This window comes from Pteropus medius, unplaced genomic scaffold (assembly GCF_902729225.1).
Source record: "Pteropus medius unplaced genomic scaffold, Ma_sr-lr_union100, whole genome shotgun sequence".
NCBI classification, from domain to species: domain Eukaryota; kingdom Metazoa; phylum Chordata; class Mammalia; order Chiroptera; family Pteropodidae; genus Pteropus; species Pteropus medius.
The window spans coordinates 1715078-1729786 of record NW_024352786.1 but is presented as its reverse complement, the minus strand read 5'-3'; the positions used below and the strand labels follow the sequence as shown (position 1 = coordinate 1729786).

At 32.0% G+C, this 14709-nt stretch overlaps 1 protein-coding gene across 1 annotated transcript in view; it reads right to left on the bottom strand.

Annotated features, from left to right (window-relative positions):
- The window catches only part of BANK1 (B cell scaffold protein with ankyrin repeats 1), a 267758-nt gene that overhangs the window by 226317 nt on the left and 26732 nt on the right, over window positions 1–14709 (bottom strand). The window contains exon 2 of the mRNA XM_039848882.1: window positions 8663–9061. Within this exon, the coding sequence (XP_039704816.1) occupies window positions 8663–9061 (399 nt within the window). The remainder of the gene's footprint in view (window positions 1–8662; window positions 9062–14709) is intronic.

Below are 14709 nucleotides of genomic sequence, written 5' to 3'. Positions count from 1 at the left end.
AGTCCTGGCTCTGGGTGGAATAGAAAAGTAGAAAGATTGCTTCTTGAGATTTCTTAAACTAAGAGCATTCACATGGGTTTAGGACCTAGATAAATTCCACCTAAAAAAACTGCCAAAAAACTGCAAGCTAAAATTTTAGTTTAAAGTGGTCTTAAGTGGAAATTCAAGTTCTTGGAAGAAACAATCCTAAATATTTTCTTTAGCAAAATACATTAAAATTGGGTCTCAACTTTATAGAATTTTTATAGAAGAAGTTCCACATTACATCAATTAGATTAAAAAAAAAAACCCTAATAAACAAAAAGTCTAATAGAACCAGTCCAGCAATCCACATATTACTATTTCAGAAAAAGAATATATAATAAATGTTAATATAATAAAAGAAATACAAAGAGAAAAAAGGCTGTGAAGAAATCAAAGACTATTAAAAGGGTCAATTTTTGGTAAACACCCAAATAGAACTCTTAGAAATGAAAAACATAATGGCATGTAATAACTAAAATTAAAGACTCAATAAAGATTTTCACAAGCAGATGACAAACAGCTAAAGAATCTGTTATCCAAAAGAGAAATCTGAAGAAATTAAGTAGAATGAAGCAAGAGAGACAAAAGGAGGGCAGATGTGAAAGGGTGGTTAAATGATATGAAGAGAGAATGAGAAAGTCATACATGTATTTAAATCAAAGTTCCAAGAGATAATTTGAAAAATAGAGAAGAGAGAAGATATTGGAAGGTTGAACATTTTTCAAATTATGGAAAGACATGGACTCTCAGATTTAAGAAGCTCAAATGATTATGTACAGGATAAATTTAAAAAAATAAATATCTAAACACATTATTATAAAACTGAAGAAACTCAAATATAATAATAAGATCTTAATAGCTGCTAATGAGAAAAATAAACTGCCTACAGAAGAATGGTTGTCAGATAATCAACTTCTCAACAGCAACATGGACATGAGAAGACAGTAGAATAATATTTTCAAGGACTGAGAGAAAATAACTGAACTTTTATATTATCCAGTGAACCTATCCTCAGTAATGATGCAAATAATGATACTTTTGCACAAATAGAAACTGATATAGTTTATTACCAAAAGAGCTCATTAAAATGAATTTTTAAAGATATATTTTATGGAAAAAGAAAATGATCTCAGGAAGAGAGTTGAAGTGTAAGAAAGAATGGCATATAAAGAATATTGTCAATATGTGATTTAAGCTAAATACTGATTCTCTAAATATCAAAAACATGGAAAAACCTAAGATAGAATAATAGAATAATTATCCTGTAAAACTGAAAAAGATGACTAGAATAAAAGCATTACAAAAGGTCTTTATATGTATTTTTTTAGAAGAAAGGAAAGATAATTAAATGTGATTAATAATTAAAGATTATTGATGATAGTAATTTAATGTCTCAGTTAAGTATACATTTTAAAATTTCTAGGATATCACTGAAAGTATAAAGTTGCAAGCAACTGGAATGGGGAGGAACTCAATCCAAAAGGAGGCAAAAAAAATTTAAAGAAAAAAGAAACATTAAAAAAAAAAGAAACAAAAGAAGAAGCAATAAATAAGATGGTAGAATTGAATTCATATGCATCAGGTATTATAATCAATAAGTATTAATTAAATTATACATTAAAAGACTAAGATGTTAAGACTGAATTTTTAAAGTCTAGCTATATACCATTTATAAATATACGTCTAATATATAAAGATAGAGAAAATACATAATGATAATTCCAAATAAAAGAATGTAAAAAGATATACCATATACATAACAAGCTTGATCTAATGGCCCTAAATAACAACACATACCAAATATGGAGATAAGTGGTTTTTTTCCAAGCACACATGGAATATTTATTGAGTAGAACTCAATAAATTTCGAACTGCCTGAATAATATAGACCATATTCTCTGACCATACAACAAAACTTAGAAATTAATGACAAAAAGATAAATAAAAGCTCACACTTTGGTTTATTTATAATATTTCTAAAGAAGAAATCAAAATGAAATTAGAAAATATGTGGAACTGAATAATAATGAAAAAAGTTGTAAGAACTTCTTGAGTATAGATGAAGTACTTAGAAATTATAGCCTTAAATGTTTACTGTAAAAAGGTAGAATAAAAGATACATATCCAAGTCCTATGCTTTTTAAAAATGCAAAGAAATAAAAGGAATTAAATTTGTATTAAATGTAATACAAAAATAAATAAAAATGAAAATTATATTATAGAAAATATTTTTTTTTAATTCCAAAGGTTATACTTCGAAAGGACAAATTAAATTGATAAATTTCTGGAAAGATTAATTGGTATTAAAACAGAGACACAAATAAATGATCTTAGAAATAAAAAAGCACAAAATTTCATATACAGCAGACATAATAAAGAAATGTAAAAAATTTTATAACAATAAATTTGAAACCAATTGAAATTAGCAAATTCCTAGGAAAAAAAACAAAAATGATTCAACTAGAAACCTGAATGGTTCCAAAACTCTTAAATATATTCAACTGAAACCTTCAAATAACAGTTCATTCACAATGGAAAAAGTAATCTGGAGTCCAAACTCACATTGCACACAGAATTAATTCCAGATGGATGTCATACTTAATGAGAAAGTCAAAAGTTTCAAATTTTAGAAGATATATTTATGACCTAAGAAAGACAAAGATTTCTTAGACAGGATATATAAACAGTAAACTAAAAGAAAAATAGTGATATATGTGTGTATGTGTGTGCATATGTATATGTATATCAAGAGCTTCTGTTTATTAAAATTATTAACTATAAGAAGTATTTCCTAGTCTGGTATCCAATTCAAGATTATATATATTGTACATAGTTTTGTATAACTTTAGATTCCTTTAATCTAGAATAATAACATCCTTTTCTTTAGTTTCTTGACCTTAATATTTCTGAAGAGTACAAAAAACATTTTGTGGAATCTCCTTTAGTTTAGGTTTGTCTGATATTCCCTCATGATTAGATTAAGCTTATATATTCTTGACAAGAACATCACAGTAAATTTTTCATCATTAACAAAGTGAAAAGCCCAACTGAATCAAAAAAACATTTATAAACCTTCACTTAAAAACACACTTTGTACTCTTCTGTTATTTTTCGAATGTTTATAAAGCTGAAATGTTTTAGGAAGAAAGTTACCACCATCACATTCTTTAAAAGAAAAAGCAATAGAGAGAAGAAAAAGAATTGTCAAAAATAATTACAAAGAAGGTAATGAGAGTCATGAGTAAACAATAATAAATATTTTATAGAATCAGAGATGAGTAAAGTATTTTTCAAGAAGAAAAGATCTGAAATGAATTCATTGAGAAAGCAGCTTTTCAGGTGACCTTGAAGGATAACGAGGATTTTGATGGGTACCCCAATAAAGAGGACAGCATTAGAACAATGGTATGAAGGCAAAAATGGTAGACTGTATGTTCAGTGGGTGCTGAGGCAGCCCTTAGTACACAGCATGTGCCTACACTAAAGACAGAAATGACACCTGTTCTGGAGCCATACCTTCAAAGAGCTGAAAGACCACGCAAAAAAGGATGGACTTCATTTGAAAGGCCATAAGACCTCATCATGACCCAGAGCTCTTACAGCAGTAAATAGCTCAGATGGAAGGAAAGGAAAACAAATACTTCTTTATCATTTGTTTCTGATGTTTCGTTTTCCCCAAAATATACTGTTACCTTGCTATTCTTTATTTTAGGCTTCTTCTTTTATGCTTAGTGAAGCTAAACATTTGAAATCCTTGGTTTGGTAATATGAAAACAAAATTAAAATGTTAAGATTGTGAAAGAATTAGCAGCTTCCTATCATAATTACATCAACAATTTGAAAATGAAGAAAATAGAAAAATATGAAACTGAAATATAAAATATTAATGTTATACTTTCACATAAATATGAAAATACAATAAAGCTTGGAGAGGGTTGATTCAACTGTTGAAAGCAAACCAGAGTGTCTGAAAGGGTACAAAGGCAAAGAATATATGAATAAAGAACAGAGAACAAAGGAGGAAGGAGATCCAGCAGATGTGCCCTGATCACAGAAACTGGTAAACTTTATTTTTAAGGAGAGAATTTATAAACAACAAAGTACACAGTGGTAACACTCAGAAATATTAGTTGTTTTTATATGAATTTGAGATCAGATTATTTCTATTAAATATAAACAATGCTGTATGAAACAATATATTTGGAAAAACTAGGAGAAAATGAGCTAAAGATTCAAAATAAAGAAAGAAATAGAAGACAAAGGAATAAATATAATCTAAATGGTTATGACGCACACAGGAATGCAGAAAACGTGTATAGGTTTGTATTACTATTAATTTGGAAATTAAGGAGACAGAAATTTTAGCTTTTTAAAGTCCCTAATAGGAAATAAAATACTCGAAAACAAAAAAAAATATCAGATTAAATCTGAAGTACTGTTTTTTTATCCTTTTTAATATTAAAAACTTTTCTCTAGAACTTTGATTAATGATAAAATATCTTTCTCTTTCATTAAGTTTCATAAAATTTCCTGATTTTTCTTTCTTATGTGACTATATTAGAACATTTAATTATTTCTATGACTTCCCTGGCATTTTTATTATTCTCTTTATCATCTCATGTTTCTGAATAATAAGTTTCATTTCTTCTTTGTATAATTTCTCTACGAGAGGGGTGGTAGCAAAAAGAGTGAAAATTAAATTCCACATATTTTGTTCTATTTTACCTATTTTTTGAAAACTAGCGTTTATGTATTCAACACAAATAGCAATATGAAATGAAATAATTTAGCATACCATGTAAGTTGTTTATTCAAAGAAAATTTTTATTGCATAGACTGTAGCAACTAGTACTGCTTTTGGGAAGGAAAACAACCCATACATAAAAGTTATTTTATGCATGCTTTGCAAATTGTTTAAAGATATACATTCTGATTGTATGCTTGTAGTTCAGACAAATTTATTACCTTTGAATATGTTTTCCCACACACATTATTATATTTGCTATTTGGTAGGTGCATCTGAATTACTCTAAGAAATCAGAGTCTAAAACTTGAATGTGGGAAGACGAAAGCTAACAATCTCTTCAAAATAATCCTATATTTTCCATAAAGTGTAATCTTTTTTCCTATCAAATATCAAAAAGTATATAATTTAAAGATACAGAAGACAACCACTGACATATCCACCAAAAGGTACTCATTATAAAACAAAGTAACCAAAATGACAAAAAGTTTTTCTTCAATATTTTTACATAATAGTTACATCAAATTTAAGTGGCCAAAACAACTTGAGTTCTTCACAGAAACAAAAATGCTGGGTTTGGAGAACCACTCAAAATTTTGCCACCAATTTAAACTGCCCCTCTGTCTCAGTGAAGAAACTTATCAAACAATTACTTGTGCTTTATGTGTATTTTACTGTATATTTTTTCATTATTTCTAATAGTAACATTTTTCCTTTTCAACCAAAAAAAAAAAAGAAAGAAAAAGACCTTAATTTACTTGGAGGATATGAGAAAGAGAGAGAAAACAAGAAACTCGAGGACTGCCAGTTTGAAAATTGTAATGTAGAGTCAATATTTCCCCTTTTTATTCCTGGAAATCACTCCAAAGCATATAAACAATTATGCAAATGCCCTATTTATCGAAAATAGGGAATAGTGAAATCCTAGACCTCCACATCAATGGAATGGTTCCAAAACCAGTAAATATTGAGCAAAAGAGTATGCAGGAAGAAACAGAGAAAAGAAACCTTAAAGAAGTAATCGAGATACTACAGATTTCAAAAAGAGCTAAAAACAAACCTCCCTCTAAGGTTAGGGGCTATGGCTTATTATACTGTAGACATGATGCAACAGTTTCAGGTAGAGGCATCTGCAGAAGAAGTTTAGTTCCAAAAAGCAGAGAAAGTGAGGCTAAATGAGGAACTATGCAGAAAAGATGTATTTGTAGAAAGCAATTTATATTTGTGGAAACAGAGAAGTAAAGTCTCATTGTGGGAAAAAATAACAAAACAAAATAACAAAAACCACATTGTGTATCTCCATTGGCTAGACTAAGAAAAACTTACTTTGTTTAGTAGTCCAAAAGAAAAACTGGATCAGCACAGAATCTATATAAAGATATTATAAGAGAAAGAGAAATGTACACATATCGAGAATGTACACTAAAAATATATTGCCATCAAAGAAGTAAAAAATTGTGATCAAACATTTCATTATGAATTTTTAAAATGTAATGATTATCAACCACCTCTCTGAAGCAAATCTGTAGTACAGAAATGCAAGATATCAAGAGAAGTTAGCAAGAGAAGAACAAGAGATAAATTGTAAACTTTCAATGCTCAACTGAATGATATAATTGAAAACAATAAAAGCACCATAAAAATCAAGAAGAAATTGGAAGTAATACAGGGGAAAAGAGAATACTAAAAGCCTAAGAAGGTGGCAAAGATTAAAGTGATAAATACAAACTAAGTAAATGATATTAATAAAGAATCAAAAAGAATTAGAGAGGAATTGTTGAGTGCATCGCAGATAAAATTAATCCAATCTACACATAAAAGGAATCCCTGAAAAAAGAAACCATAATAATAAGATAGAGCAAATATTTAAAGATATAAGTCAAAAAATTGTTCCTGCAATAAAATAAGACTTGTACGTCTTGGGGGTAAAATAACAAATACAAAAAAATAATCAAGTCCCTGGGCAAAATAGTCCAGAACAGTCAGCACAAGGAAAAATAGTCTAGTAAAGTCACTAGGCTTCAATTGTAAATGAAGAATCCTTAAGTCAGCCAGGCAAATGAGAATTTCCTAAATTCTCCAATGCTAGAAGAATGAAGAACAACATGGTCCTCAGCCAAACTACTTCAAGCATAAGGCAAGAGACAAACACTTTTGAACATGCAAGATTTTAGAAACATTTCTTCCAAGAGCTCTTCCTCAGGAATCTATCTGTGGTGACTTATCCAACGAAGAGATGATTTAAAAAACGACAACAAACTTGCTGACAGCGTAAGCTCCTGCTTGAAGCAAATCCTCCCCCAATGGACATTGGAGCCTTGCAAACGATTGTAGCTCTGGACAGCTTGACTGCAACCTCATGAGATACCCTGATCCAGAATCTTCCAGCTAAGCCATTCCTAGATTCGTCAACCCAGGAAACTATGATAGAACCATTGTTTGTTGTTTTAAGTTGCTACATTTTAGGGTAACTTGTTAGGTAACAATGAACAACTAAAACAAGGCTTGAAATGTATTGAATTTGAAGAGATTGGAATGCTGGAAAAGAGGAGAAGGCTTTTTTAAAGAGAGTTGTTGATGTATTGTGAGTCTCACCATTTCCCCATTTGGAAGTCTAAGGGATATCACCATCCTCAAGCATAGTGACAAGGGCTCCCAGCAAACCATTTGGGATTGACATATGTTCCCTGGATTTATAGAACACCAAAACTCATGCTAGATCTATGTTTGGAAATGGCTAAGAGGCTGTGACTGTATTGCTGCTGAAGGCAGGATAGCTGTCGCTACACTGGGAATGGCTTGCATGTGTAGAGTTTGTCAGGGCAAAAGGCAAATGAATGGTTTTATAGATGGATTAGACCAAGTGAGAGAAAGAGCCAGTCAGGAGACATCTCAGAGTGACTTTGATCAAAAGAGACATATGAGGGAGCCACAGAAAGCAACAGTAAGAATTACATGGGGTGAACCACCACAACTAGATACTTAAAGGAGAGGAAGCATTTGTTTCATTAAAGAACAGCAGGTAGGACATCATTGGTGAATGAGAGGATCACCAAAGAACCTGGAAAAATACTCCAAGGAAAAGAACCAACATTTAATATGTGATACGACCAGCAGAAAATAAGAACCCCACTTCTTTCCTGTAGGAGGGCAAATCATAGTGGAGACATTGGAAGTTAAAGTCAAAATGCAGGTTGGGAAAACCAGAGAAGAAGCTGACGACATTACCCCTCCTGTACCAAGCCTGAAGCAGAAGAGAACTGGGAAAAGGAGGAGCTTTAATGTTAGTAAGTTTAAGAGTTTTGACTATTACATGGAACTGTTATTAATTAATAAAAGATACCTTATGTTCTGCTCTTTAACATAATGGCTATGTGATTGCAACTAAATTTGTTATTTAAAATTAGTAAAAATAACAGCATTTCATACCATAGTAATAGATATCACACAATTATCAACACAATAAAAGCTCTATAATTCTAACTCAGACCTTCAAACCTTGAACTGCTACTGAGAGGTAACAACAGTATACAGATAATATTAACTCAAGCCTCCCCGGTTAAATAAGAAAACTGCTTCCAGAACAAAACTGACATATGGCAGCATAGCATACCATTTTTGTTCTACCAAATATGGTCTCATATAGGCTGCCCTAAAGAATGTATATATAATCATTTTTAGAACAACCGATAAGCCTCTACTGGAATATAGCTGAAAATTAAAACCTTCATGCATTCTGAGAAAAGGGTAATGCACTGTTAAATAAAGTTGGGTTTCATTTTTCTTTTGTTCTAACATCAACTAGTTATTGGTTCAAAAAAAACTTGTGATTTTTTAATTATAAAAATAAACAAAAACACATATAAACAGATAAAGAAGATTTGGCAACACTACCTCCGAATATGATGCTCTCGACTACAGAGATGTAGTCTTCAGGCCCCTGCTCGGCTGAGATCTCCCATCCGCCTCCGGAGATATTTAATAGTTTGTAGAGCTGATCTGAACTCTCCACCCCACACAGCAGGGTAACCACACTTTCTGGTGAATGAAGTATCTTTTCCAGAAACAGACATTTCTTTGGAGTTAGGTCTTTAAGCAGGCTATTTGATAATATCAAAAGTTTACACGTGTAGGAATTTAAACTCAGCAACTCCAAATCCCGAAGAGAGTAATTCTCCAAGCGATACAACAGGATTGCTTCCCTTTTCACGACATGTAAAAAAACTTTCCTCAAGTACAGAGCCCATTCCTCAGCATCTTCTTCAAATAGCATTATGATGTCTTTTGGGTTTTCTGGAAAAAGAGAAAATAATATATTAATTTTCTTAAATTTTAAATGTTAACAGGGGTGATATTATTTCTCAGAAAGTTGAATGTACTCCTTAGAATATATTTGCATATATGAGAGACTAATAATATAATTCACATTGTCCCCATCACATGAGATTAAACAAATCCTTCACATTCAACATGGTTCATGCTTTGTGCAAGTCTACAATGTACTCACTGTACAAATGTGAATCTAGGAAGTGAAAGGCCTAGTGATAGAATGGAAAGAATATTCTGTGGGTTAGGGGCATTGGGCTACCAGGCATGGCTCTCCTAGTAACCACAATTTTACCTAGATTATGATATTTAACTCCTTTGAGCCATTGTTTCTCACACCAAATGAAGGTTTAAAAAAAATAAGACCTACCTAATGAATCGGGCTAATCTGAGGAGAAACGAGAGAATATACATGGGAGAACTTTAAGATCTTCCTTCCAGGTAAAGATGGGTATATAAAGATAGATTACAGAAATTTTCATGTCCAGAAAACCAACAAAATAAAACTTTTTAAAATAATAAATTTAATAGAAAAAAAAACAAATAAAGCAGATATTATTTCATGTCATAAACTAAAAAGTTGATTCTGATGAAATCAGAATCTCTGATGAAATCAGGTGGGGCAGTACTAATCCTAAACTTATCTCCCGCTCTCTAGAACTAGTACTGATGAAAAAATCTGAGTCACCAAAACTACCAGGTTTTTTCACGATATAAATATTATCTCTAAGGACAGAAGTTTTCTCTTTCAATTCATAGATTCCTATACAATTCTTAATGCTGTCGCTTGAACAGATATTTAACAAAAATTTAAAAATATATTTACATACAGAACGAGAAAACAAACATCTGGCAGAAAACATATGGGAATCATATACCAGCAATGTATGAATCATCAGTATAGTTGTTATTCCCCATGTAGTGGCTCACCCAGACAGAATTCTAAATACTTGTTGAACAAAGATAAACCTAGTGTTATAATTCAGTATTTTCATGTTTGATGAACAGTAGAGGAAGCGTTTCTTTATGACTAGCAAGAGTAACTTGTATAGTTACAAAATAACTGTGGTAAACATAAAACTAATAATAAATTATCGAGTACTTAAAATAAACTAGGACTCCTAGTGTTTTACATATGTTATTCACTTAATTCTCAAAAATACCCCATTAAGGTACTAATATTATTCCCACTTCACAGATGGGAAAATGAAATTGGTTTTGGAATTAGGATTCCAATGCAGGCAGTCTGACCCTATAGTCTGTACTTTTAACCTCTAACAGCAAAGAACAATATAATACTATTTAAAACATCAAAATATATTCTTTGTAGTGATAAGAGCTAGATTAGTCAATATTAAGCAGCCTATAAATTAATCTTAAGTATGCAAAGTATGTGACAGCTTACTGGGAATCTGGTTTCTTCTCAAGGAAAAAGAGGAAATAGATTATATGACACACTCCAAGGGTATTGTTATTTATGGTGAGTTTATAAAACTTCCTTATTGACTCTAAAATTTAAATCAATAAGGTTATAGAGTAAGACATGAGGGTATATTAAAGTACAGAATGAATACTCTCATATTATATAGTTAGATATGACACTGCAATAGGAAGACAATAGGAAATTAATTCTAGTGACAATCACAAACTATCTTCCAAAACTACTCAAGAAAATTAGATGAGGTAGCCTTTCTCAATATGCTATGGCCATTTTTTTCTTATGTTGCAATTGCGTTTTCCTTTTAAATTTGTATTTGACTTATACTCGGTCAATATCTCTATTTGACAGTTTTCAAAAACCTGAAGATTATCATTAAATGTCATCCCTTCCTTTTCTATAGATTAAAACATTTTTGTCTTTGAAATGTTCATTTTCTCAATTATTATTTACTAAGACTTTCCATGTACCCAGTATGTTGTTAAGCACTTAACATGCATTACTTTATTTAATATTCATAAACCTGCATGAAGTTGGCCTTGTTCTTATTTTACTGATAATCACATTAAGCCTCAGATTAGTTAGGTAACTTGTCAGGGCCATGAAGATAGTAATTGGTATTTCTGCTGCCTTCTAACCCTTTTGTATGAAACTGTGTTGAGTCAAAATATAAAAGTTAATAAAAGTCCTTTTCATAGCCATGGTTTTATTCGTCCTTATCCTAGAAAATACAAGCTCATCCTTGAGTAACATCTGAACTGCAGACCCAACAATAGTTTTCTATGAATTCTCAAGAGGAACCTACTTGCCTTGCAATGTACTTTCTTTTATAAACTTGAACTACATCAAATGTAAATCATTATGCTGTTCATTTAAGGAGGAGTATTGCTATTAAATTTGGCCAATTTTTATAGGCTGTGAAATGAAACAATAAATGATGAACCTGAAACATAAAAACACAAAATTGTCATTCCTGAAAAAGCTTCATGAAAATGAGAGAAATTGCTATTGAAGATGCAATTAAGGTCTGAAAGTATATCTACAATGTAAATATCCAGTCTACCAACATAAAGTAAATGACAGCATTATACAATGGTAGGAACAAAATAGAGCCATTTAATTTTATAAATTTGCTATAAAATGTTCTTTCAGATTCCACAATGATCTTATTTATCTTGCAACAATGCTATAACAAGTTCTTAAACTTAAAGGTAATTTGTATCAATAATTGATATCAATAACTGCTTTTGCACTGAGAACAGATTATGTTACACATTGCCAAAAGAATGAGACTGATCATAAATCAAAATCCTTCCTGTTACATATTCACAGCTTCAAATGGAAATTTTTTTTCTTTTTGAATAAGGTCTTATCTCTTACCCATGTTGACTGTGCATAATGAAGAAATATTTCATGATTCATCTTTTCAATATTCTATTTTTCTAACTGGTAACAGAAGTGCAGAAGAAAACAGAAAATTATAAAGAAATGATTTGTAGCCATAATGGACTTGGTAGTGATAAATGTGAACATTAATCTTGATATAATCATACATACACATTTCTCCTCCAGGAATGTTGGTTAATTTCACTTATTCATAGTGACAAAAGGTACTAGGTGTTTTCTGTATATATCTATGTATTGGAGCTGTGCACATTTCACATCTTCCTGAGCCACCAGTTATGGCTTGATGGTCAGTTGTTAGGCATGACATTTTCAACCTCTGCTTGCTACCTGAGGACTTTCTCGGGAGCCGAGGGCACTGCCTTGGCCTATGTGCTTGCCTCACAGCTCAAAGTTGCTGGGAATTTAGTGCATGGAGAGCTGGGTGGGGTTGGGGGGAGCAACTTTCAGTCAATGAAGGATGGAAATCAATGTGTAAATAACTCAGCTTCATCATCTTCAGTGGGACAATCCTGAAGTTTGTTCTAGACAGTAATAACTGCTATTAAATTATAATTGTTCATCACATTATTCTGCTTATTATACACATTATTGGCTTTTCTTTCTTTCTTATCTCACATTCCTCATTTTCTCACTCGCACTTCATGAGTTCATGCTCTAAATAAACTACCTGTATTCATGTCTATTTCTCAGCGTTTTCATCAAAGGAAATCTCTGTGTGTGTGTGTATATATATATATATATATATATATATATATATATATATATATATGTTAATTAACTTAGTTATTTCTTTCAAATACGGATTTTAGATCTGTGAGGTTTTAATATGTTTCAAATGCTTAATTCAAGTTTGTGGAATTAAGTATTCAATTTCTGCAATGTCCATCTCCTTTTCTGCCTTTTATTGCCATTACTCTATAGATTAGTGGATCTAAGACAGCACTGACCACAAGATAGCCCATTGCCTGATATTCCTCTAAGAAAAAAGTACTAGGTCAAATAAATCATAATATACCACAAATTTTAAGATGAATTCTGATTTCAGAGAATTCGACTAGCCCCAAATAAAAAAAACATTGTAAAAATCAATTAAGTATGGTAGCGGTATCTCTCTCAAGTGCTTCTCATTTCTCCAGTTCACACTCAGGAATGATCTCCTTAGGACTTGAATATTTTCCGTAATCTCTCTAGACCAACTCACCCACTGTGGATTACATTACCCAGGCTCTCATGCCCACTCCAATAGAAAGCACCATCAGAACATCAGAAGGTGAGAAAAAGAAACGATAGGGTGGTTTACTGGCTCTCGAATTCACCCCGCTCACCCTGTTTCTAGTTTTGGCAGTAGCTGCTTTCTTTCATGGCCCTTATATGGCTTCTCTTCTATGACTCCAGTTTTCACGCAGCTCTAGCAACCGTCTTCCCTCCCATTCCCTCAAAGGCATAGTAAAGGATTCTTGCTATTAGTCTTTGACTATTTGCTATCCCTCCTTGAGTTAATAAATAACTTCTTTGTTCAATTTTTTTCAGTTAAAAATCTTTGATGGTGGGATGTTTTCTTCCAGAGTCCTGATAAATACAGGTACTAGAGTGGCCACAGGAAACAGACTCTATGAGGTGTATTTTGGAAGTAGGTCGTTCTTATAATTGTAGGGAACACAAGCAACCCCCTTGCCAAGGGAAAATAGTACACTGGCAATTTATGGCATGCAGAAGCACCATAGTGACTCAGATTTGCACCAGTGATAATTTGGGACAGATTGTCAATGGAGGGTAAAGATTTAGGAGATCAAGTATCTGAAATTCAGTTAATATGATGACAAACAGGGATTACAGAGATTAGGGGTGAGGGTTGCAGAATGGCTTCTCTGACTGTCCTAGAGAGCATGCATATGACTAAGAGCTACACCTCCAGTAGCAGGCAAAACCCCTCCAACTCAAACTAAGATTCTCAAACTAAGGTAAAACCATCACTTAGGAAAGTATGGAATCACATGACTTGAGAGCGAAAGATTAGGACAGAGGTGAGGCTGAGAACTTTAAACTTTCAAATGTCTTGGCAATTTTTTTTTTTTTTTTACCAAGGCAACCTGCATTTCCTTTAAAAGCACACAAACAAACTAAAGCAAACAAAATAAAAAATAAAAAGTTTTCAAGAACTTCACTTGAGGCAATTGCCTTACAAGTAATGTCAACTTTTCTCAGAATCCATACCCTCAATGACTGCCTCTAAGATCAATACCTAGAGTTAGATCCCATAACTGAAAGAAATTATTTGAGAGAAACTATTTCATACATAGAAATTATTATAGGATTTTGCCAATATGTAGCAGCATAAGTCTGGAAAGTATGTATGGCATGTATTTTAAGAGTTAATTACACCAAGGAGGGCAAAACAGAAGACCGAATCTGACTGAATCCATCAATATGGTTGTATTCACATAGAATTCAGAAATTAATGTGTTATTTCAAGTACCTGGAATGGTATTAACAGTCTATTAGAATAGATAATTAAAGTTTGGACTGTGTACTGGCCTACAGTCAATGTTATTACAATACCAGAACTTGCCTACCTTAGTAGAGAAAAAGGGTTAGCAGGCAAACTTTTTTGGTGACAGGTTAGGTAGCAAATATTTTAAGTTTTGGGGTTCACATAGGATATCTTCTATTTTCTTCCCTTTCTTCTTTCCTTTCTTCCTGTCTTCTGTCTTCCTTTCTTTTCCTTTCGTTCCTTCCTTCGTTCCTTCCTTCGTTCCTTCCTTCGTTCCTT